The 24,687-nt window shown below is 46.7% G+C and overlaps 1 protein-coding gene and 2 non-coding genes across 5 annotated transcripts in view; 2 read left to right on the top strand and 1 right to left on the bottom strand.

Annotated features, from left to right (window-relative positions):
- Positions 1-16,352, bottom strand: part of pus3 (pseudouridine synthase 3) — a 30,077-nt gene extending 13,725 nt beyond the window's left edge. Inside the window, exons 1-4 of one of the 3 annotated variants that reach the window (XM_033012430.1) lie at positions 15,794-16,351; positions 12,414-12,919; positions 11,559-11,749; positions 5,482-5,484 (exon numbers count right to left, since the gene is read on the bottom strand). In XM_033012430.1, the coding sequence (XP_032868321.1) occupies positions 5,482-5,484; positions 11,559-11,749; positions 12,414-12,919; positions 15,794-16,270 (1,177 nt within the window). In that variant the 5' untranslated portion in view covers positions 16,271-16,351. Of the gene's footprint in view, positions 1-5,481; positions 5,485-11,558; positions 11,768-12,413; positions 12,920-15,793 lie in introns of all 3 variants that reach the window. The other 2 variants (XM_033012429.1, XM_033012431.1) reach the window with 2 other exon arrangements.
- Positions 16,353-18,816: 2,464 nt separating this feature from the next.
- trnal-cag lies at positions 18,817-18,899 on the top strand. Its single transcript has one exon. It is a non-coding gene; the product is annotated as a tRNA-Leu (tRNA).
- Positions 18,900-24,604: 5,705 nt separating this feature from the next.
- On the top strand, positions 24,605-24,687 carry trnal-cag. Its single transcript has one exon. It is a non-coding gene; the product is annotated as a tRNA-Leu (tRNA).

Below are 24,687 nucleotides of genomic sequence, written 5' to 3'. Positions count from 1 at the left end.
ATTGTACAAGGCATTGGTGAGGCCAATTCTGGAGTATGGGGTACAATTTTTATCGCCTAATTATAGGAAGGATGTCAACAAAATAGAAAGAGTACAGAGGAGATTTACTAGAATGTTGCCTGGGTTTCCGCAACTAAGTTACAGAGAAAGGTTGAACAAGTTAGGGCTTTATTCTTTGGAGCGCAGAAGGTTAAGGGGGGACTTGATAGAGGTCTTTAAAATGATGAGAGGGATAGACAGAGTTGACGTGGATAAGCTTTTCCCACTGAGAGTAGGGAAGATTCAAACAATGGGACATGACTTGAGAATTAAGGGACAGAAGTTTGGGGGTAACATGAGGGGGAACTTCTTTACTCAGAGAGTGGTGGCTGTGTGGAATGAGCTTCCAGTGAAGGTGGTGGAGGCAGGTTCGTTTTTATCATTTAAAAATAAATTGGATAGTTATATGGACGGGAAAGGAATGGAGGATTATGGTCTGAGCGCAGGTATATGGGACTAGGGGAGAATACGTGTTCGGCACGGACTAGAAGGGTCGAGATGGCCTGTTTCCGTGCTGTAATTGTTATATGGTTATATGGTTATAGGGTGACCAAGGCTGGGAGCTGAACATCCAGGGATATTCAATATTCAGGAGGGATAGAGAGAAAGGAAAAGGAGGTGGGGTAGCGTTGCTGATTAGAGAGGAGATTAACGCAATGGAAAGGAAGGACATTAGTTTGGAGGATGTGGAATCGGTATGGGTAGAGCTGCGAAACACTAAGGGGCAGAAAACGCTGGTGGGTGTTGTGTACAGGCCACCTAACAGTAGTAGTGAAGTTGGAGATGGTATCAAACAGGAAATTAGAAATGCGTGCGACAAAGGCAAAACCGTTATAAAGGGTGACTTCAATCTACATATAGATTGGGTGAATCAAATTGGCAGGGGTGCTGAGGAAGAGGATTTCTTGGAATGTATGCGGGATAGTTATCTAAATCAACATGTAGAGGAACCAACGAGAGAACAGGCTATTTTAGACTGGGTATTGAGTAATGAGGAAGGGTTAGTTAGCAGTCTTGTTGCACGTGCCCCCTTGGGCAAGAGTGACCATAATATGGTTGAGTTCTTCATTAGGATGGAGAGTGACATTGTTAATTCAGAAACAATGGTTCTGAACTTAAAGAAAGGTAACTTTGAGGGTATGAGACGTGAATTGGCCAAGATTGACAATTAATTCTAAAAGGGTTGACGGTGGATATGCAATGGAAGACATTTAAAGACTGCATGGATGAACTACAAAATTTGTTCATCCCAGTTTGGCAAAAGAATAAGTCAGGGAAGGTAGTACATCTGTGGATAACAAGGGAAATCAGGGATAGTATCAAAGCGAAGGATGATGCGTACAAATTAGCCAGAAAAAGCAGCATACCGGAGGACTGGGAGAAATTCAGAGACCAGCAGAGGAGGTCAAAGGGCTTAGTTAGGAAAGGAAAAATAGATTATGAAAGAAAACTGGCAGGGAACATAAAAACTGACTGCAAAAGATTTTATAGATATGTGAAAAGAAAGAGATTAGTTATAACAAATGTAGGTCCCTTGCAGTCAGAAACAGGTAAGTTGATCATGGGGAACAAGGACATGGCGGACCAATTGAATAACTACTTTGGTTCCGTCTTCACTAAGGAAGACATAAATAATCTGCCGAAAATAGCAGGGGTCAAAGGAGTTGGAGGAATTGAGTGAAATCCAGGTTAGCCGGGAAGTGGTGTTGGGTAAATTGAATGGATTAAAGGCCGATAAATCCCCAGGGCCAGATAGGCTGCATACCAGAGTACTTAAGGAAGTAGCTCCAGAAATAGTGGATGCATTAGTAATAATCTTTCAAAACTCTTTAGATTCTGGAGTAGTTCCTGAGGATTGGCGGGTAGCAAACGTTACCCCACTTTTTAAGAAGGGAGGGAGAGAGAAAACGGGGAATTACAGACAAGTTAGTCTAACATCGGTAGTGTGGAAACTGCTAGAGTCAGTTGTTAAAGATGGGATAGCAGCACATTTGAAAAGTGGTGAAATCATTGGACAAAGTCAGCATGGATTTACAAAAGGTAAATCATGTCCGACGAATCTTATAGAATTTTTCGAGGATGTAACTAGTAGCGTGGATAGGGGAGGACCAGTGGATGTGGTGTATCTGGACTTCCAGAAGGCTTTCGACAAGGTCCCACATAAGAGATTAGTATACAAACTTAAAGCACACGGCATTGGGGGTTCAGTATTGATGTGAATAGAGAACTGGCTGGCAAACAGGAAGCAAAGAGTAGGAGTAAACGGGTCCTTTTCACAATGGCGGGCAGTGACTAGTGGGGTACCGCAAGGCTCAGTGCTGGGACCCCAGCTATTTACAATATATATTAATGATCTGGATGAGGGAATTGAAGGCAATATCTCCAAGTTTGCGGATTACACTAAGCTGGGGGGCAGTGTTAGCTGTGAGGAGGATGCAAGGTGACTTGGATAGGCTGGGTGAGTGGGCAAATGTTTGGCAGATGCAGTATAATGTGGATAAATGTGAGGTTATCCATTTTGGTGGCAAAAACAGGAAAGCAGACTATTATCTAAATGGTGGCCGACTAGGAAAAGGGGAGATGCAGCGAGACCTGGGTGTCATGGTACACCAGTCATTGAAAGTAGGCATGCAGGTGCAGCAGGCAGTGAAGAAAGCGAATGGTATGTTAGCTTTCATAGCAAAAGGATTTGAGTATAGGAGCAGGGAGGTTCTACTGCAGTTGTACAGGGTCTTGGTGAGACCACACCTGGAGTATTGCGTACAGTTTTGGTCTCCAAATCTGAGGAAGGACATTATTGCCATAGAGGGAGTGCAGAGAAGGTTCACCAGACTGATTCCTGGGATGTCAGGACTGTCTTATGAAGAAAGACTGGATAGACTTGGTTTATACTCTCTAGAATTTAGGAGATTGAGAGGGGATCTTATAGAAACTTATAAAATTCTTAAGGGGTTGGACAGGCTAGATGCAGGAAGATTGCTCCCGATGTTGGGGAAGTCCAGGACAAGGGGTCACAGCTTAAGGATAAGGGGGAAATCCTTTAAAACCGAGATGGGAAGAACTTTTTTAACACAGAGAGTGGTGAATCTCTGGAACTCTCTGCCACAGAGGGTAGTCGAGGCCAGTTAATTGGCTATATTTAAGAGGGAGTTAGATGTGGCCCTTGTGGCTAAGGGGATCAGAGGGTATGGAGAGAAGGCAGGTACGGGATACTGAGTTGGATGATCAGCCATGATCATATTGAATGGCGGTGCATGCTCGAAGGGCCGAATGGCCTACTCCTGCACCTAATTTCTATGTCTATGGATGGCTGTTTGTCGGGTTGGAGGCAGGTGACTAGTGGGGTGCCTCAGGGATCTGTGTTGGGTCCTTTGTTGTTTGTCATGTACATCGATGATCTGGACGAAGGGGTGGTAAATTGGATTAGTAAGTATGCAGATGATACCAAGATAGTGAAGAGGATTTCCAAAGTCTACAGAGTGATTTAGGCCATTTGGAAAAATGGGCTGAAAGATGGCAGATGGAGTTTAATGCTGATAAATGTGAGGTGTTACACCTTGGCAGGACAAATCAAAATAGGACGTACATGATAAATGGTAGGGAATTGAAGAATACAGTTGAACAGAGGGATCTGGGAATAACCGTGCATAGTTCCTTGAAGGTGGAATCTCATATAGATAGGGTGGTAAAGAAAGCTTTTGGTATGCTAGCCTTTATAAATCAGAGCATTGAGTATAGAAGCTGGGATGTAATGTTAAAATTGTACAAGGCATTGGTGAGACCAAATCTGGAGTATGGTGTACAATTTTGGTCGCCCAATTATAGGAAGGATGTCAACAAAATAGAGAGAGTACAGAGGAGATTTACTAGAATGTTGCCTGGGTTTCAACAACTAAGTTACAGAGATAGGTTAAATAAGTTAGGTCTTTATTCTCTGGAGCACAGAAGGTTAAGGGGGGACTTGATAGAGGTCTTTAAAATGATGAGAGGGATAGACAGAGTTGATGTGATCAAGCTTTTCCCTTTGAGAATAGGGAAGATTCAAACAAGAGGACATGACTTGAGAATTAAGGGACAGAAGTTTAGGGGTAACAGAGGGGGAACTTCTTTACTCAGAGAGTGGTAGCGGTGTGGAATGAGCTTCCAGTGGAAGTGGTGGCGGCAGGTTCGTTGGTATCATTTAAAAATAGATTGGATAGGCATATGGATGAGAAGGGAATGGAGGGTTATGGTATGAGTGCAGGCAGGTGGGACTAAGGGAAAAAAGTTGTTCGGCACGGACTTGTAGGGCCGAGATGGCCTGTTTCCGTGCTGTAATTGTTATATGGTTATATGGTTATATGGTTTCTATGTTTCTATGAGGGATCAGTACTGATACCATTGCTGTTTTTGGTTATATCAATGATTCAGGCAAAATGAATAATGCATGATTAGTAAATTTGCAGATGCCACTAAAATGGATAAGTCAAAGAGTGATACAGTGTGTGTATAAACAGGCCCTTCGGCCCAACTCACCCACACCGATGTCCCAGCTATACTGGTCGCACTTGCCTGCGCTTGGTCCATAATCCCTCCAAACCTGTCCGATCCATGTGCCTGTCTAACTGTTTCTTAATTGATGGGATAGTCCCAGCATCAACTACCTCCTCTGGCAGCTTGTTCCATACACCCACCATGCTTTCTGTGAAAAAGTTACCCCTCAGATTCCTATTAATTTTTTTCCCCTTCATCGTGAACCTATGTCCTCTGGTCTTCGATTCCTACTCTGGGTAAAATCTACCCGATCTATTCCTCCCATGATTTTGGATATCTCTACAAGATCTCCTCTCATCCTCCTGCGCTCCATGGAATAGAGACCCAGCCGACCCAACCTCTCCCTAAAGCTCACACCATCTAGTCCTGGCAACATCCTCGTAAATCTTTTCTGAAAGCTTTCATGCTTGACAATATCTTTCCTATAACATGGTGCCCACAACTGAACCCTATATTCTAAATGCGGTCTCACCAACGTCTATAACGGACTAGAAGGGCCGAGATGGCCTGTTTCCGTGCTGTAATTATGGTTATACATGATCTCCAAACTTCTATACTCAACACTCTGATGAAGACAAAGTATAGTATACATTGAAGATGTTATTAAAAATGACAGCAGGACCTTGTTCAGCTCGGCACGTGGAATGAGGAAGGGTAATGTAGTTTAATGCGTAAAAGTGGGAGATCCTGTATCTTGAGAAGTCAAATTAGGGCAAGACCTTCAGTGAAGGGCAGGGCCCTGGGGACAGTTACGGAACAGAGGAATCCAGGAGTACAGGCACAGAGTCCCCTAAAACCATGTGTGAGGATATTGCATATAGAAGTTGAGAGGTTATGTCGCATTCATAGAATCGTACAGCACAGAAATAGGTCCTTCGACCCAACTTGCCGACGACAACCAACTAACACCATCTACACTAGATCCATCTGCCTGCTTTTGGTCCATATCCCTCTAAAATATCCCTATCCATGTACAAGTCTAAATGTGTAGGAAGGAACTGCAGATGCTGGTTTAAACGGAAGATAGACAAAATGCTGAAGTAACAGAGTGGGATAGGCAGCATCTGTGGAGAGAAGGAATGGGTGACGTTTTGGGTCGTGACGCTTCTTCACACTGAAAGTCACAGGAAAGGGAAATGACGTAGAATGGCGATGAAGTAGAGAAACATGGAACATATGAATGAAGGATACGCGAAAAAAGTAACAATGGTAAAATAAACAGTTCATTGTTCGTTGTAGCTAGGTTACAACAAAAAGCTAGTGTGATCTGGGTGGGGTGGGATGGAGAGAGGGAATGCAGGGGTTACTTGAAGTTAGAGCAATCAATATTAATATCCCTGGGTTGTAAGCTGTGAAATATGAGATGTTGTTGTTCGAAAAATGAGAGGTTGTTGCTCAAATGAGATGGAGGAACTGAGTGAAATTCAGGTTAGCGGGGAAGTGGTGTTAGGTAAATTGAATGGATTAAAGGCCGATAAATCCCCAGGGCCAGATAGGCTGCATCCCAGAGTACTTAAGGAAGTAGCCCCAGAAATAGTGGATGCATTAATGATAATTTTTCAAAACTCTTTAGATTCTGGAGTAGTTCCTGAGGATTCGAGGGTAGCTAATGTAACCCTACTTTTTAAAAAGGGAGGGAGAGAGAAAACGGGGAATACAGACCAGTTAGTCTAACATCGGTAGTGGGGAAACTGCGAGAGTCAGTTATTAAAGATGGGATAGCAGCACATTTGGAAAGTGGTGAAATCATTGGACAAAGTCAGCATGGATTTATGAAAGGTAAATCATGTCTGACGAATCTTATAGAATTTTTCGAGGATGTAACTAGTAGAGTGGATATGGGAGAACCAGTGGATGTGTTATATCTGGACTTTCAGAAGGCTTTCGACTAGGTCTCACATAAGAGATTAGTATGCAAACTTAAATCACACGGTTTTGGGGGTTCAGTATTGATGTGGATAGAGAACTGGCTGGCAGACAGGAAGCAAAGAGTAGGAGTAAACTGGTCCTTTTCAGAATGGCAGGCAGTGACTAGTGGGGTACCGCAAGGCTCGGTGCTGGGACCCCAGCTATTTACAATATATATTAATGATTTGGACGAGGGAATTGAATGCAACATCTCCAAGTTTGCGGTTCACACGAAGCTGGGGTGGGCAGTGTTAGCTATGAGGAGGATGCTAGGAGGCTGCAAGGTGACTTGGATAGGTTGGGTGAGTGGGCAAATGCATGGCAGATGCAGTATAATGTGGATAAATATGATGTTATCCACTTCGGTGGTAAAAACAGGAAAGGTTACTATTATCTGAATGGTGGCCGATTAGGAAAAGGGGAGATGCAACGAGACCTGGGTGTCACGGTACACCAGTCATTGAAAGTAGGCATGCAGGTGCAGCAGGCAGTGAAGAAAGGTACGTTAGCATTCATAGCAAAAGGATTTGAGTATAGGAGCAGGGAGGTTCTACTGCAGTTGTACAGGGTCTTGGTCAGACTACACCTGGAGTATTGCGGACAGTTTTGGTCTCCTAATCTGAGGAAAGACATTCTTGCCATAGAGGGAGTACAGAGAAGATTCACCAGACTGATTCCTGGGATGTCAGGACTTTCATATGAAGAAAGACTGGATAGACTCGGCTTGTACTCGCTAGAATTTAGAAGATTGAGGGGGGATTTTATAGAAACTTACAAAATTCTTACGGGGTTGGACAGGCTAGATGCAGGAAGATTGTTCCCGATGTTGGGGAAGTCCAGAACAAGAGGTCACAGTTTAAAGATAAGGGGGAAGTCTTTTAGGACAGAGATGAGAAAAACATTTTTCACACAGAGTGGTGAATCACTGGAATTCTCTGCCACAGAAGGTAGTTGAGGCCAGTTCATTGGCTATATTTAAGAGGGAGTTAGATGTTGCCCTTGTGGCTAAGGGCATCAGGGGGTAAGGAGAGAAGGCAGGTACGGGATACTGAGTTGGATGATCAGCCATGATCATATTGAATGGCTGTGCAGGCTCGAAGAGCCGAATGGCCTACTCCTGCACCTAATTTCTATGTTTCTATGAATTTGTGTTTAGCCTCACTAACAATGGAGGAGGCCTAGGATTGAAAGGTCAGTGTGGGAATGGGAAGGGCAATTAAAGTGTTTAGCAACTGGGAAATCGGATACAGTGCCCCCCATAATGTTTGGGACAAAGACCCATCATTTATTTATTTGCCTCTGTACTCCACAATTTGAGATTAGTAATAGAAAAAAAATCACATGTGGTTAAAGTGCACATTGTCAGATTGTATTAAAAGCTATTTGTTATACATTTTGGTTTCAACCATGTAGAAATTACAGCTGTGTTTATACATAGTCCCCCATTTCAGGGCACCATAATGTTTGGGTCACATGGCTTCACAAGTGGTTGTAATTGCTCAGCAGTGTTTCCCAGATCTGTGTCTTGGCGCAATCCTGTCTTCATGGCTTGGTTTTTGCTCTGATATGCACTATCACCTGTGGGACCTTATATAGAGAGGTATGTTCCTTTGCAAATCATGTCCAATCAAATTAATTTACCACTGGTGAACTCCAATCAATTTGTAGAAGCATCTCAAGGATAATCAATGGAAACAGGACGAACCTAAGCTCAATTTTGAGTGTCATAGCAAAGGGTCTGAATACTTATGTAAATGTGATATTTCAGTTATTTCTTTTTAATTACTTGTAAAAATTTCAAAACACCTGTTTTTGCTTCTTCATTCTGGGGTATTGTGTGTAGATTGAAGATAAAAAGAAAGTGAATTTATTGTAAAATAACGCTGCAATGTAAAACAATGTGGAAAAAGTGAAGGGGTCTAAATACGTGCTGAATGCACTGCATGTAATGTGCATGTGACTAATAAAATTGATTTTGACTTTGACCATAATACTGACTGCTCTCACGCCACTTTCACTGACTTCCACAAGTTCCCCAGTCCTCGTATTTCTCCACAGAAAAAATACTAATTATGGACCTTACCCATCTCCTTATGCTCCACAGAGTTAACTTATTTGATTCCTTAGGGGTCCTAAACTCTCCCCGGTTACCCTTTTTTCCTTCATGTACTTATAAAATCTCTTGGAACTATCCTTAACATTACCAACCAGAACTACCTCCTGTCCCCTTTGTGTATTCCTGATTTCCTTTTTTAGCTTGCTCCTTAGCTCTCAAAACTCCTTCACGACACACTGGATCCCTGCTGCTTATACCTGCTCCATGTTCCCTTCATATGCCACCTTCTGAGCCTCAATCTCCCTCACCATCAAAGCTTCCTTACACTCACCTGCCTTGCCCTTAACTCTGACAAGAACATGCATGGCCTGGACTCTTGCTAGCACTCTTTTAAAAACATGCCACATTCCTGACATCCCTTTTGCTACAAAAAACTGTTCCAATCAACTCAAGTTCCTGTCTTGTCCCTTCCAAGTTCGCCTTGCCCAAATTTAGAATTTTAATTTGTGGTCCTGGCCTGTCTCCATTCATAACTAAAAGCTAGTACAACAGTAGTCGCTGGTCCCAAAACGCTCATGCACGAAAAATACTCGATCAAGCATTGCCCTCTCCTGTGTGCGGTCATAACGGAATAAACTTTCCTGAACACATTTGACAAATTCCACCCCTTCTAAACCTTTCGCACTATGACATTCCCAGTCAATATTGGGAAACAAGTTGTACAAGACATTGATGAGGCTGCATTTGGAGTATTGTGTTCAGTTGTGGTCACTCTCCTATAAGAGGGATGTCATTAAGCTCGAAAAAATGCAGACATTTTTAACGAAAATGTTGCCAGAACTCGAGGGCTAAGCTACAGAAAACGGTTGGGCAGGCTAGAACTTTATTCCTTCTATAATAGGAGGTTGAGGGATGATCATATAGAGGTTTATAGAATCACAAGGGGAACAGATAGGGTGCATGCAGTCTTTTCACCAGGGTCGGGGAATGGAGAACCAGAGGACATTGGTTTAATTTGAGAGGAGTTTAAAGTGAGAGCGGCAAGATTTAAAAGTGGCAAAGTTTAAAATAAATGAGCAGGTAAGTACACAGAGACAGAGTACACAGTGTACACAGTATGGCTTCTTGGATATACTACCAGGGCTAGTGATGGAGGCATGCATGATCGTAGCTTACAAGAGACTTTTAGATAGACACACAGATTTGCAGGGAGTGGAGGGATATGGATCATGTGCAGAGAGAGGAGGTTAGTTTAAATTGGCATCCTGTTCGGCGTGGACATTGTAGGATGAAGGGCCTGTTCCTGTGCTGATCTAAGTCATGTACCACTAATGTTTATGCTGTTGGATTAGTGGATTGCAAAGAAGGTTGTGTAAAGGATCCTGATCAAATGGCAAATTGGGCAAAGAAATGGCAGATGGAATATAACTCGTACGTGTGAAGTCGTGCACTGTGACAAATTATATACAGTAAAACCTACAGGAGCCTGACGACTGTTGTAGAACAAAGTTACAAAAGAGTGAATAGTTCCCTGACAGTGGCAACAGGGTGATAAAGATGGCGTTGGGCGCCCCTGCCTTCATCGGATGGGGTACTGAATACATGAGCTGGGACATCAATTTACAGCTGTAGAAAACGTAGATGAGTTTGAAGTTGAAGTATTGTGTGCAGTTTGGTCAACTGGTTGGATGCGATTACCTATGTGCCCAAGAGATTCACCGGGATGTTACAAAGATTGGAGGACTCAAGTTATTAGGAGTGGCTGGATAAGTTCAACCTGGGGCAGAGGAGGCTGGGGTGACTTTACAGAAGTTCATGAAATCATGTCGGACGTAGAGATGGTGGACAGTCTTTCTCACCCAGGCTAGGAGGGCCTAAATTGGAAGGTACAGATTTAAGATGAGACAGATTTAAAGGTGTCCCGAAGGGCAGGTTTCCCACACAGCGGGTTGTGGAACGAGCTGCCAGAGGAGGTGTTGGAGGCGGACATATAATAACATTCAGGAGACACCCGTATAGGCTCGTGATAGAAAGGGCTTTGGAAAGATATGGGCCAAACACAGGGAGATGGGAATAGCATCGATAGGGCATCTTTAGAGGCATAGTTGCATACAGCATGGAAACTGCTCCTTCGGCCCAACATCCATGTTGAAAGATGCCCCATTTACACTAGTCTGACCTGCCTGCATTTGGCCCACATCCCTCTAAACCTTTCATATCCATGCACCTGTTCAAATGCCTTTTAAAGGTCATGAGGGATAGGAGTAGAATTAGGCCATTCAGCTCGTCTTCTCCGCCATTCAATCATGGCTGATCTATCTCTCCCTCCTAACCACATTCTCCTGCCTTCTCCCCATAATCTCTGACACCTGTACTAATTAAGAATGTTGAATTAAATGTTGTTATAATACCTACCGCAACTACCATTTCTGGCAGCTCGTTTCATATAGCCACCACCCTCTGTGAAAACGTTGTGCATCTGGTTCCTACTAAATCTTTCCCCTCTGACCTTAAACTTATGGTTCTTGATTTCTTACTCTGGATAAAAGACTGGATTTACCTCAACTATTCCCCTCATGATCTTACACACATATATAAGATCACCTCTCATCGTTCTGAAGTCTGAGGAATAAGGTCCTAGCCCGCCTACCTTCCACCTATCGTTCAGGCCGTCAGGGCTTGGCAACATCCTTGCAAATCTTCTCCACCCTTTCCAACTTAATGACAAAAATTGAATGCAATACTCCAAATGAGGACTCACCAACGTCTTGAGTAACTGTAACATGACAGCTCATCTTCTGTACTCAACTCGTTGCCTGATGAAGGCCAATGTACCAGATGCCATAATGACCACCTCATGTATCTGTGATGCAATTTTCAAGGAACTATGTACCTGCCCAATGCTCCACAACATACCCATGGCCCTGCCATTCACTGTTCTTTGTCAGCCTGTTACACAGGGACATGTTCAGGCCTTTTCTCTCCACACACATTCAACTGTATTCTGAACTCCCCCTCCTACCTGGGTCCTGGGGATTGGGTGCCTGTCCCAGTCCGCTGAGCATGGAGTAAAGGATCCGGGTTTTGATGGCATAACTGGCCCACATGGTCTGCAGGTCACGCACTGTGAAGGCATGGACCTCCGGGTCGAAGTTCCACTCCAGGTTTTCGTAGGAGCAGTCGTGCAGAACCAGCGGATAATCCACAGCCATGCTATAGACAGGGGAGCGTCTGTCAGCAAATGCAGATAATGCAGATGCAGATGCAACAATCCTGGATGTTGACAAGCAGGAGGTTGTCATCTGGCTCCAGGGAAGCTCGAGGGCAGAGGAGTACAAGGGAGGATACACACCGAGAATGGTGGGGACTACTGAGAAACATCATGGTATAAAGGAAGTCACCCACCATGTAGGGAGTGCTGACAAACAGTGGAATATCAGGATACAAGGGAGGACACACAATGTGAATGGTAGGGAGTTTTGAGGAGCAGAGGGACCTTGAGGGTAGGGCCTGCAACTGTGGAGATGGGGGGCGGGGGCGGGGGGGGGGGGGGGGGGTTAGAATGAAACTGAGCCTCCTCAACACATGTGACACAATCAGAGGAGGTTGAGGGTCAATTGTTGAGGTGTGGGGTAAGGGTTTAGGACAGTCATGCAAGTCAAAAACCAAACTACTTGAGGGTCGGTGGGGTTTGGGGGGGGGGGGTCGGAGAGGCAGGGAGGTCGATGGTCACAGTTTGGAGGTCAGGATGCTGGGATGGCTGGGAAGACAGAGGTGAAGAGCAGGTGGTGTCGGGCGGATGATGGGTCGGCAGGATTGGTGGTCGCCGTGGGTTGGAGGTCAAGCGGGTTAGGGGTTGGAGGTAATGCAGCCGTACCTGTACTGGGGTTTGCAGGGGTTGCTCTCCACGTCCAGGAGCCGGTCCACCACTTCCACATCCTCCAGCCCACGGCCCACAAGCAGCAGCACGGCGGCCATGCAGCGCACCTGATGGTAGAGGAAGGAGCGGGCCCGCACCTCCATGCAACCTAGGCCGCTGCCAGCCCGCCACACTCGCACCCGCAGCACCGTGCGTACGAAGCGCAGCACCCCGTTGGCCACGTCCATGCGGCAGAGGTTGCGGAAGTCATGCGTGCCGCACAGCCGGCGCCCCGCCTCCACCATGCGGCCCAGCTGCAGCCCCGCCACCGGGAACAGGTAGCGGTAGGTGCGGTGCTGGCAGCTGAAGCGAGCGCTGAAGCCGGGGGGCGCCGGCGCCCAGGCCAGGGCGCGCATGTCCCGCGGCAAAGACCGGTTCAGCAGCCGTGTGTACGGCAGCTCGTCCCCCGGCAACTTTGCACCGTCCGGGCCCCGGGTCCGAGAGCGCAGCTCCAGAGACACCACCTGAGGGGAGGGAGGACGTGAGGGTTAGGATGGCGAGAGGGTGGCGGGGGTGCGTGGCAGATAGGACGGTTAAGATGGATGGAAGGGATGGGAGAATACAGGGGGAGGAGGGGGTGGAGACAGAGAGGAGGGAGGGGATGAAGAGCAGAGAATGGGGAAAGGAAGGGGGAGAAAAATGGAGAAGAGGGAGGGGGGAAAGGGAGGCACAGGGATAAAGGGGAAAGAGGATGAATGGAGAGGGAGAGTTCACAAAACCAAATTAGCAGAAAAAAGGGACTTTTGCCGACACCCTTTTATTCCCCTTCATCTACCTGCAGATTCTCTCTCACCACACAACGGGAGGCAACTCCCAATGGCCCAACAATACCCAACTGTGACCCCACTTCTATCAGGTCTCCCCTCAGCCTCGAATGCTCCAGAGAAAACAATCCAAGTTAGTCCAAACTCTCCTTGCTGCTAATACCCACCAATTCAGACAGTAATTTGATGATCTTCTGCATCCTCTCCAAAGCCTCGGCATCCTTCGTAAAGTGGGACAGCAGGAATGGCACACCTCACTACATATTCAGCCTGACCCAAGTTTTACACACATGACTTCCTGGCGCTTATACTCAATGCTCCGATGATGAAGGCTAGTATACCATATGCCTTCTTTACCACTCTATCTAATTGTGTTATCACTTTCAGGGAACTGTGGAATCGTACCTAAAGCTCCATCTGTTGACCAATGCTGCGCACGATTCTGCCATTTACTCTCACTTCCATTCAACGTCCTCACATTTTGCTGCATTAAACTGCATTTGAAGGTTCTCTGCCGAGCTTCCCGCTGATCTATATCCCGGCCCACACCAGTTCTTACTTCCTGCACCAAGGCTTCTCTTCTCGGGAGCAGAGAAAAGAACAGCACAAGGCCTTTGGTCTACAATATCTGTGCCACACACAATGCCAAGACTCACCTGCCTGCCCATAATCCATACACATCCATTCCCTTCCTATCAATATGTCTAAAAGCTTCCTAGACATCACAATCATGTTGCCTCCGCCTCTATCCCTGGCAGGCGTTCCAGCCACCTCCTGTACTATGTGTAAAATGAATGCCTCACACATCTCCTTTACAATTTGCCCCTTTCACCTAAAAGCTATGCCCTCCAGTCTTTGACATTCCAACCCCGGGAAAAAGATTCTGATACTCTACCTTATCAGTTTTATAAATCAGGTTGTCCCTCAGCCTTTGAGGCTCCAGAGAAAACAATCCAAGTCTGTCATTAGGTCATAAGTGATAAGAGTAGAATTAGGACATTTGGCCATGAAGTCTATCATGGCTGATCTATCTCTCCCTCCTAACCCCTTTCTCCTGCCTTCTTCTCATAACCTCTGACACCCATACTAAACATAAATCTACCCATCTCTGCCATAAATATCCACTGATGATCTCTACAGCTTTCTGTAGCATATAATTCCACAGATTCACCACCCTCCGATTAAAGAAATTTCATCTCATCTCCTTCCTGAAAGAACGTCCTTTAATTCTGAGGCTAGACTTTCTTAGTCGTAGACTTTCCCGCTAGTGGAAACATCCTCTCCACATCCACACTATCCAAGCCTTTCACTATTATGTATGTTTCAAAGAGGTTCCCTCTTGTTCTTGGTTTCTTGGTCCTCCAAAATACTCCAACTGGAATTTAAACTGGAGGTGGTGAAGGGAAGGATTAAGCCAGAAAGGGTTATTGGGAAGATTACCCTCATTCTCCTAAACTCCAGTGAGTACAGACCCAGTGCCGACAAACACTCATCATAGGTTAACCAACTAATTCCTGGAATTATTCTTGTGAACTTACTCTGGACCCTCTCCACAGCCATCACATCCTTCCTCGGATATGGTGCCCAATACTGCTCACAATATTCCAAATGCGGCCTTACCAGCGCCTTATAGAGACTCTGCATTACATACCTGTTTTTGTATACAAGCCCTCTTGAAATAAATGCGAGCATGGAGTTTGCTTTCTTTACAACCGATTAAACTTGCAGATCAACTTTTTGGGAATCCTATGCCAGCACTCCTAAGTACCTTTGCACCTCCGATTTCTGCATTCGCTCCCCATTTAGAAAATAGTCTATGCCTTTATTCCTCCTTCCAAAAAGCATGACTCCACATTTTGCTGCACTATATTCCATCTGTCACTTCACTTCCCGCTCTCCCATCCTGTCCAAGTCCTTCTGCAGAGTCCATGCCCTCTCTACACCACCCACCCCCCATTTATCCTCATCATCCACAAACTTGGCCAGAAAACCTTCAATCCCCTCATCCAAATCTGTTTGTAGCCAATGTCATAAAATCCAGGCAGCATTCTGGTAAAACTCTTCAACACCCTCACCCTCCACATCCTTCCTGTAATGGGGCGACCAGAATTGTAAGCAATACTCCAAATACATCCTGACCATTATGTGCAGGAAGGAACTGCAGATACTTGTCAAAAACAAAGATAGTCATAAAAAGCTGGAGAAACTCAGCATTGCTGCAGAAAGGATAAAAAGAGGACCAGCTTCACTAGGTGGAGAATAGTCTTAGTAGAGGGACATTGGCTGGGCCTGCGGTCAAGAAATAAACGGAGGTCTGAGGATGGGACTCGACCCTAAACGTCACCTATTCCTTTTCTCCAGGAATGTTGTCTGACCGGCTGAGTTACTCCAGGTCCTTGTGTCTTTCTCCTGACTCTTGTACGCAATGTCTCAACTGATGAATGCGTCTACCTTCGATTTAAACCAGCATCTGAAGTTCCTTACACATTTGTCCAGTCCACTGCGAAATATCCTCAAGGTATGTCTACCACTACCCCACCTCACGACACTGACCCACCCCCAAGCCAGCCTTACCTGCCCAAAGGCGCTGACCCCTTTATCAGTGCGGCCGCTGCGGTGGTAGTTGGCAGTTTGTCGGCTCTCCACCAGCCGGGTCTGGAGCAGGGCCTGGAATAGTTTGGCCTCCACTGTGTTGTCTGTGTTGGCCTGGCTGGCGAAGCCCTGGTAGCCCCAGCCCAGGTAGGCCAGGCGCACCGCCACATGCCGGCGCCCGTGCTGGCTGAAGTCGAAGGGGCGCTGCCGGCGGGGGCGTTTGCTGGACGTGTGGAGCCCGGGCTCTCCGGCTGCTTTATCTGGGGAATCACCGCTGTCGGCTTGTCTACCCTGTGCGCCGTCGCCATGGGGACATTGGTCCGTTCCAGCTGTGTCTACATTGTCCTGGGGACACAAAGTCGCCATCCTGCACTCACTTGTAATGGCCGCCATCGCCACAACGAACCGGAAGTGTTCAACCGCCGAACCCGCGGCAAGCCGGGAATTGTAGTTCAACATCGCTGCAGGAGACGGGAGTAAAAGAGAAATTCTTTCTCTCCAGAGATGCTGCCTGTCCGGTCCCGCTGAGTTAATCCAGCATGTTGTGTCTATCCTCGGAACAAAGGAGAGACAATGAACTGCAGATGTCCGAATCTTGAGCAAAAGACAGTGCTGGAGTAACTTAGCGGGACAGGCAGCATTTGTGGAAGGAAACGGGTTCAGTTTTCAGTGTCAGAGCAAATTCAGGAACAAAGGAGCGGGGTGAAATCAGGGCGCCTGCTGTTGGATGGCCAGAGCTGCAGAAGTATCCTCCCAGCTCCGACTCTCCCGTCACCACCAAAGATACAACAGGCCGCGGGCCGGCGGTCTGAGCTCTTATCCGGCGAGGAATCCCAGACTCCGTGAGGGAAAGTGCACGCTGCCCCGCGATGAGAAGCTCCGAAAACCGCGGCTTTAGGATGTAAAGGTCCGCGGGCCAGCGATCGGAGCAATTCTTCTGGCGACCCCTGGCTCCGCGATCTGAGCTATAGGAAGGTTTCACGGCAGTCGGGTCACGACCCATGACCCGTGCTGTTGCTACGATACTCCCAGTGGAGTACACGCGATGTACTGCAGGCAGGCACTTACCATTGTTTCCAGCGTAGCGGGCCCGTTAAAACCGGCTGAAATTGTCAATTTGTGCGCTGTAAATAATTATGGAAATCGGGATAAGCGTGAGAGACATTTAGCCTACTTCAGAATTCCAAAAGTGAGGAGAAATTACGGTAGGTATAAGTGAGAGCTGAAGGGACAACAACAGCCAAAGTGCTTAGCGAACATTGGCCGTTTGCTCACTGCAATTCATCAACTAAGGCATTATTTGTGTTTTTTCTTGATTCCTTTGGCATCTGAAAAGTTTCAGAAGTGATAAATCTGGCTGTAAATTTTTTAAATCGCCCATGGTTCTCAAGTGGGTTTTTACATACAGAATGAAAACGCATGTGAAGAAAATTTGACAGCAGATTTATCACTTCTGAGACTTTTTAGATACCAAAGGAATCAAGAAAAAACACAAATAATGCCTTACTTGATGAAATGCAGTGAGCATTGGTGGCGGCGCGACTCTGTGTTGCAGCGGCCCCTTCAGCCTGTCTGTCTTTTTTTTCGTCCAGTTAAATGTAGTTGTTCGTGTTTTTTAATACTGTTTTTAACTGTGTATATGTGGGGGGCAGGGGGAGGGGGAAACTTTTAAAAATATCTTCCCTGCACGGGAGACCCGTCCATTTTCCTGTCGGGTCTCCGTTGTCGTTGGGGGCTAGCACCGTGGAGCGGTCTCCAGCCGGAACGACCTGGGGGCTCCAGTCCCAGAGCTGTGGACTACTCACCATCGTGGGGCTGGCCGGCCTCGGTGCGTGGCTCGCTGCTGCGGCTCGACCCCGGGGCTCGGAGGCTCCAGCTGCAGCCGTAGGTCCGGTGGACTGGAACATCGGGAGCTCGCGGGTCGGGGTGGAGACCGCTTTCCGGAGCTCCCGCAACGCGACTTCTCCCGCCCGTGTCGCGGGGTTGGAACGACCGGGAGCGGGGCCGTACATCGTCCGGCGCGGCTTCAATGGCCGTGGGACATTACAACACCGACCGGGGGCTCCAACTTTGTGACTTTTAGACCTGCAGAGGGGCCGTACATCGCCCGGCGCGGCCTAAAATGGCCGTGGGACTTACCAGCGCCCGCCTGGGGCTTCAACATCCGGAGAAAAATGGTGCAGGGGTGAGAAAAGACTTTACCTTCCATCACAGTGAGGAGGAGATTCACACAAACAACCATCACAGTGAATCTCCTCCTCACTGTGATGGATGTTTGTGTAAACTGAATTGTTTGTATGTCTTGTAGAAATTGTCTCTGGTTGTATGGCTGTGGAAACTAAGTTTCGTTTGAGCCGCACTGAGGTTCAAAAGGACGTGTAATAAATATTCAATTCAATATTCAATTCAAACGCGATAATTCCCAATATTTTCAATTCCGATATCTGCACAGCCAATATTTACCAAGCAATTTAGCTGCTGTTGTCCCTTCAACTCTCGCTTCTCTTTACCTTCATTTCGCTTCACTTTTGGAATTCTAAAGTTGGGTACATGTCCCCCACACTTCCCCCGACTTCCACAATTTTTTTCAGCGCAAAAATTCAAACTTTTGGCCATTTTAACAGGTAGGAAAGTACGCGTTTCTTGCATTAATAACATATACCGGAAGTTACCGATGTCCTCCAGATGGATTTAGCGGCTCCGTGCGTCAAGCCCTATGACCCAGTGACCTTACGTGCAACCCCCCTATACAACGTGGCTCTTCCCAGTTCAGACGACAGCGGCATTAATTTGATTAATCAGCTAATTTCCACTCACCGGTGAATTTATAAGATTTGAATAAACCATCGTGAGACATTCAATAGCTTGTGAAATGTGACACTTTTTTTTAACCTAAAACGACAGCAAAACAAATTCTCGGATTCTGAACGGTGGAAAAATGTATAAAATTAAATCATCCTCATTGATTCCTGTAATGACACTAACCTTATGTCGAATAATGTGTGGTCAGGATGGCCGAGCGGTCTAAGGCGCTGCGTTCAGGTCGCAGTCTCCACTGGAGGCGTGGGTTCGAATCCCACTTCTGACAATCTCACATTTTAAATGCTACCCAATTTGGTTCTACCTCAGGTTGGTTTTGCTGGTCGCCGATGTTGTATTGCTGGATACACGTGGCTTTTACAAATCCTACTGCCTTACTCGATCTTCGTTTTGCCATTCGCTACCACGAGCAAGGCCATGACCCATCTTTTCACACTGTACTATGCTATTCTGTATACATTGTTTAATGAACTCAAAGACTAAAGGAGAAAGGGAATAATTGGGCAACTCAACACTCCAACCAGTTTCAACTGCTTCCACCTGACTCCATATACCCGACATACACAAGATATACACAAAGGCTGCAGTAACTGAACGGGTCACTCAGTATCTCGCAGAAACGGAATGAATGATGTTTCGTTTCGAGACTGTTTTCAGACCCGGAGAAAGGGAATATGTGACGTTTCTTGTCAACGTCCTTCGTTAGACTGGAGAAAAGGAATAGGTGACGTTTCGGGACGAGACACCTTCTCCAAACATACCCATCTACCTGTTTGTTTCTTCCTTCGCATCCCCTCTCCGTCATCAACCATCTGCCGAACATCCATTCCCATTTTGGCTCCGCTTGTCAACTACCAACTTCTGTCACTTCCCTCCCTCTCCCCGCGCCCATCTGCTTCCATCTGCCTAATCTGCTCTTAATTCGTTTCTACTATAAATTTCTAGTCTCTGTTTACTCCTCCTTCTGTCTGACCTCTCGGAGCTTCAGGGTCCAGGTCGGAATCGTCGACCAGGCCTTTATCTCCACTGATCTGCAACAGCGGTTTATAGTCAGCTCCACATTCCTACATCCGCGGTCTCCGGCTTATTCAGTTCTCAGAGCAAACTGAGCAAACACAGCGTTCAATCGAATAAATGGAAAATACAAAGGAATGTGTTCACTTCCATGTAAAGATAACAATAAAATATAACATATTCGCCTCGCGTGCTCTCACCACTCTATTCAGGATGACATACGGACGGATGCACAATAAACCCCAGCTGTTGGCATCTGGAACAAAAAAAATCAAACTGCTGGAGGAACAGCACAGTTCGCAGCATCTGTGGGTAGAAAGGAATTGTCGACGATTCATCAGGACGCAGCGTAAGAGAAGGGAGGAAAGCCCGCATACATTGGAAAAGGTTGAGGGTTAAGATAGTGGGTCGTAGATGACAGGTGGACAGGAATGAGCGGAGGATCATTAGCAGATGGAGACATGTGCGGAGGTGGAATGATAAATTCGAGAGACAAAAACAAATGAGTGACAGCAGACAGGGTAAGAAAGTAGGTGGAGCACGGTTGGGGCGGGGTATGAACGACCAAGTGTCTTTATTCTCAAAGGAACGGAGAAGTTTGAGTTAAATTAATACATACATTAATGAAGAGGTGGATAGAAAAGCAGTCAGAATTATTCCCCCAGGGTAATCTAGAAAAGGAGGGCATATGTTTAAATTGAGAGGGGAACAAGTTTAACAGAGATCTGAGGGTAGAAGCCACTTAGCAGAGACGTTGGTGAAGACAGATACAACAACAACGTTTCACAGGCAGTCGGATGAGTCCTTGAATGGAGAAGTGGAAGGAGTACATGAATTGTTGGAGTAATTCAGCGGTTAGGCATCATCTCCAGGACAACGAACTGGTGTACAAGGCAGGTGTACAAGAGAAGAAACAAACTGCGAGAGTAACAAACAGGAACTGTTTCACAAAAGAAGACACAAAGTGCTGGTTACCTGAGCAATTTGAGTCTACTTTATCAACCAGAATCCGCAGCTCCTTTCTTTTTGTGTTTCCATATACCTGTGGTTCTACTGGCGAGGTCGATCCCGCAAGATTTGTACTGACATTATGAGCCATGCATGGCTCTGAATTGGGAGAAAACGTTGGTGATAGGTACACAAGGCTTTGAGATTCAGTTGTGAGGCGGGAAGGAATGTGCGATAGTGCCAGAGCGAGTCTCGATACCGAGTGAGAATTTATTTTAGCTGACATTCTGTGGAAACCTGGTAAGGTTATGACTATATAGCGAGCCACAAATCATACAATCATATTCAAACCATACGGGTGTCAGAGGTTATGGGGGAAAGGTGGGAGAATGGGATGAGGAGGCAGAGATTGATCAGCCATGATCGAATGGCGGAATAGACTAGATGGGCCCAATGGCCAAATTCTGTTCCTATCACATGATCTTGTGATACTTGTGGGCGCTCCGGACAGCCCACTGCAAAGGAGCTACACAGTATATAATCAACTCAATGGTGAGTATGGCTGAATGGAAGGGAACCTTAGCTGCAACATATGTAGGGGCAGGTCTGAGACCCAATCATACGCCTTTTTAACCACTATATTTACTCGTGTTGCCAATTACAGGGCCTGCTGGGCCACAATATCCTTCTGCATAACAATGCTGTCGAGGGTCTTGCTATTACTTGTGTGTATTCCACTCCCAAAGTGCGTCACTTCACAATCACTCAGATTAAACTCCATCTGCCATTTCTACCACAATTTGTGCACGTGATCTATATCTCGTTTTATACTCTTCAGCCAAATGACACGGTCCAGTCCTGCTGATATGAATGCTATTAATTTGCTGTCCGCAATTCTCTCGGCGCTGGAGGAAATCAATGACAACTCCTGGGTTGCACATGAGAGGATCAACGCTCAGTATCATTAATAATCGTAATTACTCCTATTGCCCCCCACGCTCAGCGACACGCCCATCAGAGCTATCGATCGTGTGAGAAAGCACAGAAACAGGTCTTTGCACAATACGTTGCCACGCTCACCACCGAGCTATTTATTCTGGCACGTTCACACCGGGATGATGTATAGTTGTCAATGTACTTCCAGATCATATATCTGGTAGACTGGCGAGGAAACTGGGATACCCAGCGGAAATTCCACAGTTGCCCGTAGTCACAAAAACAACAAGGCAGGTTGTTGTTAAATCCGGAGAGAGCGGAACTAATGGATGAGTCACAGGCAAAAGCACCGGCTCAAAATTAGGGACAGATCAGCGAAATTAAAAATAATCGGACCACTACTGAAACCCGCGATTGAACCAGGGACCTTTAGTTCTTCAGTCTAACACGCTCCCAACTGGCCAACGACTTCTGCAGCCGCATCATGACATCCATGTTTTTTTTGTCTGCTAGCCCTCTTAAACTAAATGCTAACATTGTTTTTACCTTCCTGACTGCCTCTGGGGTCTGGCTGTGTTTGTTGGGGAGGCGGTACCAGGGTTACCTTTCTGATTTTCAAACCTGCAGTAAAACTCATTCGGGTCGTTGGTCAGCTGACGATTGTCCAAAGAGCGGGGGCCTTTCCTTTCATAGCTGGTGATTTCTTGCATGCCCTTCCAAACTGAAGAAGAGTCACCAGCGAATAACTTGCTCCTCAATTTCTCAGAGTACCTTTCATTGGCAGCTCTGATTCCTCTTCTCAGCTCTTTATCGATGAGGCTATCTTTTATCTCTTTAACGATTAGGCTATCGGCTTGACGCATATTTGCCACCCCCCCCCCCCATCTCAAAATGGAAATGTTACATCTGTATATAATGATCCCATTAAAATGTATATTTATGTCACAAACTATGGAATTCATATTTTAGTAGTGTTATCAAGGAAAAGAAAGCAGTTCCAATTGTTTGATATTATTTGATATTGTTTAAAATTATTCATATGGAGGAGAAAATATAATAGCTTTAAAATCTACCTTAATTTTGCTATCTCACTAAGGATAATCCCCCTTTCCCTCTCCCCTCCACCTCTCTCTCCGTCCCCATCTCTTTCTCCCCTCCTTCCATTCTCTCTCTCTCTCTCCCCCTCCCCTCCCTCCCCTCCCTCCCCCTCTCACATTCCCCCCTCTTTTACCTTCCTCCCTCTCACGCAGCGTTGGATGGCCCGCGGCTGTGTGTGTGTGTGGGGGGGGGGGGGGGGGGGGGGGGGGGAGGGGGGGGGGGGAGGGGGGTGGAAGAAGAAAGGCGTGGGCCCGGCGGGGGAGAGGCGACGGTCCGCGGCGGGGGGTGGAAGAAAGGCATGGGGGAGGCGGGGGGAGGCGATGGGAGAGGGCCCAGCCGCAGCGGCGTCTGGTGTTGGGGATACAGCCACTGGGTTCAGATTCAGCGACTCCCGCCCGGCGACGGGAGAACGATCTCACGGATGGAGACGCTGGACCGGGCGTGCAGACATCGCACGCACCCCCCCCCCCCCCCCCCCCGACTGGCCGGGAGAAATGGGCACTCCCTTTCTAAATCATCCCGCGGGCCGGATTAGATTCCCTCATGGGTAGTTTGCCACCGAGGATAAACATCAGTCTCCCCCTACTGCAACGCAATATTCCACTAATTACCTGAAGTAGACACGAGGCATCAAGCTGAATATGTGGAGTGCAAATGGCAGTCTGATCCCGCCCGGAGAGCACGCGCGGAGAGACGGCGTCATTTTGCCCAAATAATAATAATAATAATAATGGATGGGATTTATATAGCGCCTTACTAATACTCAAGGCGCTTTACATCGCATTATTCATTCACTCCTCAGTCACACTCGGTGGTGGTAAGCGGGGCCTCCAGCCGTCACCTTCGTTCCAGCGATCCGACGTACCTCTCCTCGCCCGTCCACCTTTGTTCCCTGGGGGTCGCCTCCCGGAGGCCAGCCTCTGGGGTCCAATGCCTACCGGCCTTGCTCCTCGGCGGTTGCGTCCTTCGCATTCACCGGGTCAATTCTCCCGGATTCTGGTCTTTGGGGTATGAGCAGAGGCCGGCTCGGTGACTACACCCTACAGGCCGCGGCCCTCTCTGGTCTCCTGTTGTCAATGGGAGCGACTGAAAGGCAAAATCATAAACTACCGTCTGCCGTGACTCGGATTCCAAGCGAGGTTGCTGCGGCCAAAAAGTAGAGTACTAATCACAATACGATCAGACCCTTCAAATGTATGCTAACTGCGCCGTCAAAATCTCTGATACTGGTGTGACTCGGCCGCCGACGCTCCTGTGACCAATGTTAAAACAGTCTTAATAGTACACCGGAGGCATCTAATCAGGTCACAGATTCAGACCTGACAGTGTAAAGTGCAGACTTGAGCCACTGGTTTAATGTGGTAACCGGGTACTTGGTATCAACTACTGTCCAATTAGAGGGTGTTAGCTACCAGGAGATGTTGGACTATCTACGAGCATCGGAGGCTGAATGGAAACATAAAATAAGTTTATAAAAATACTAGAACTGAATATTGCTTAGATGGTCAGATTCCTTATCCCAGGGTGCAAATGTCGAGGACAGGAAACTACAGTTTTAAGGTAAGTGGGGTAAAGGTTAAAGGATGTGCGGAACAAGTTTATTACATATTAAAAATTTATGCGGGCTATCTTTCCTTCTCTACGCTGAGTCCTGATGAATCGTCAACAATTCCTTTCATTTTGGTCTCGAGATATGATTCTCGGTACTGCTGTAAATATATAGAATGTGGCTCTTCCCAGTTCTGACGACAGGGGCATTAACTTGCTTAACCAGTTCATTTCCACTCACTGGTGAATTTGTAAGATTTGAATAAACCATCGTGAGACTTTCAATCGCTTGTGAAATGTAACACTTTTTTTAAACCTAAAACGACAGCAAAACTAATTCTCGGATTCTCAACGGTGGCAAAATGAATATAATTTAATCAACCTCATTGATTCCTGTAATGACATTAACCTTATCTGGAATGATTTGTGGTCAGGATGGCCGAGCGGTCTAAGGCGCTGCGTTCAGGTCGCAGTCTCCACTGGAGGCGTGGGTTCGAATCCCACTTCTGACA

This window comes from Amblyraja radiata, chromosome 37 (assembly GCF_010909765.2).
Source record: "Amblyraja radiata isolate CabotCenter1 chromosome 37, sAmbRad1.1.pri, whole genome shotgun sequence".
NCBI lineage: Eukaryota > Metazoa > Chordata > Chondrichthyes > Rajiformes > Rajidae > Amblyraja > Amblyraja radiata.
This window is presented reverse-complemented; position numbering and strand designations above follow the sequence as displayed.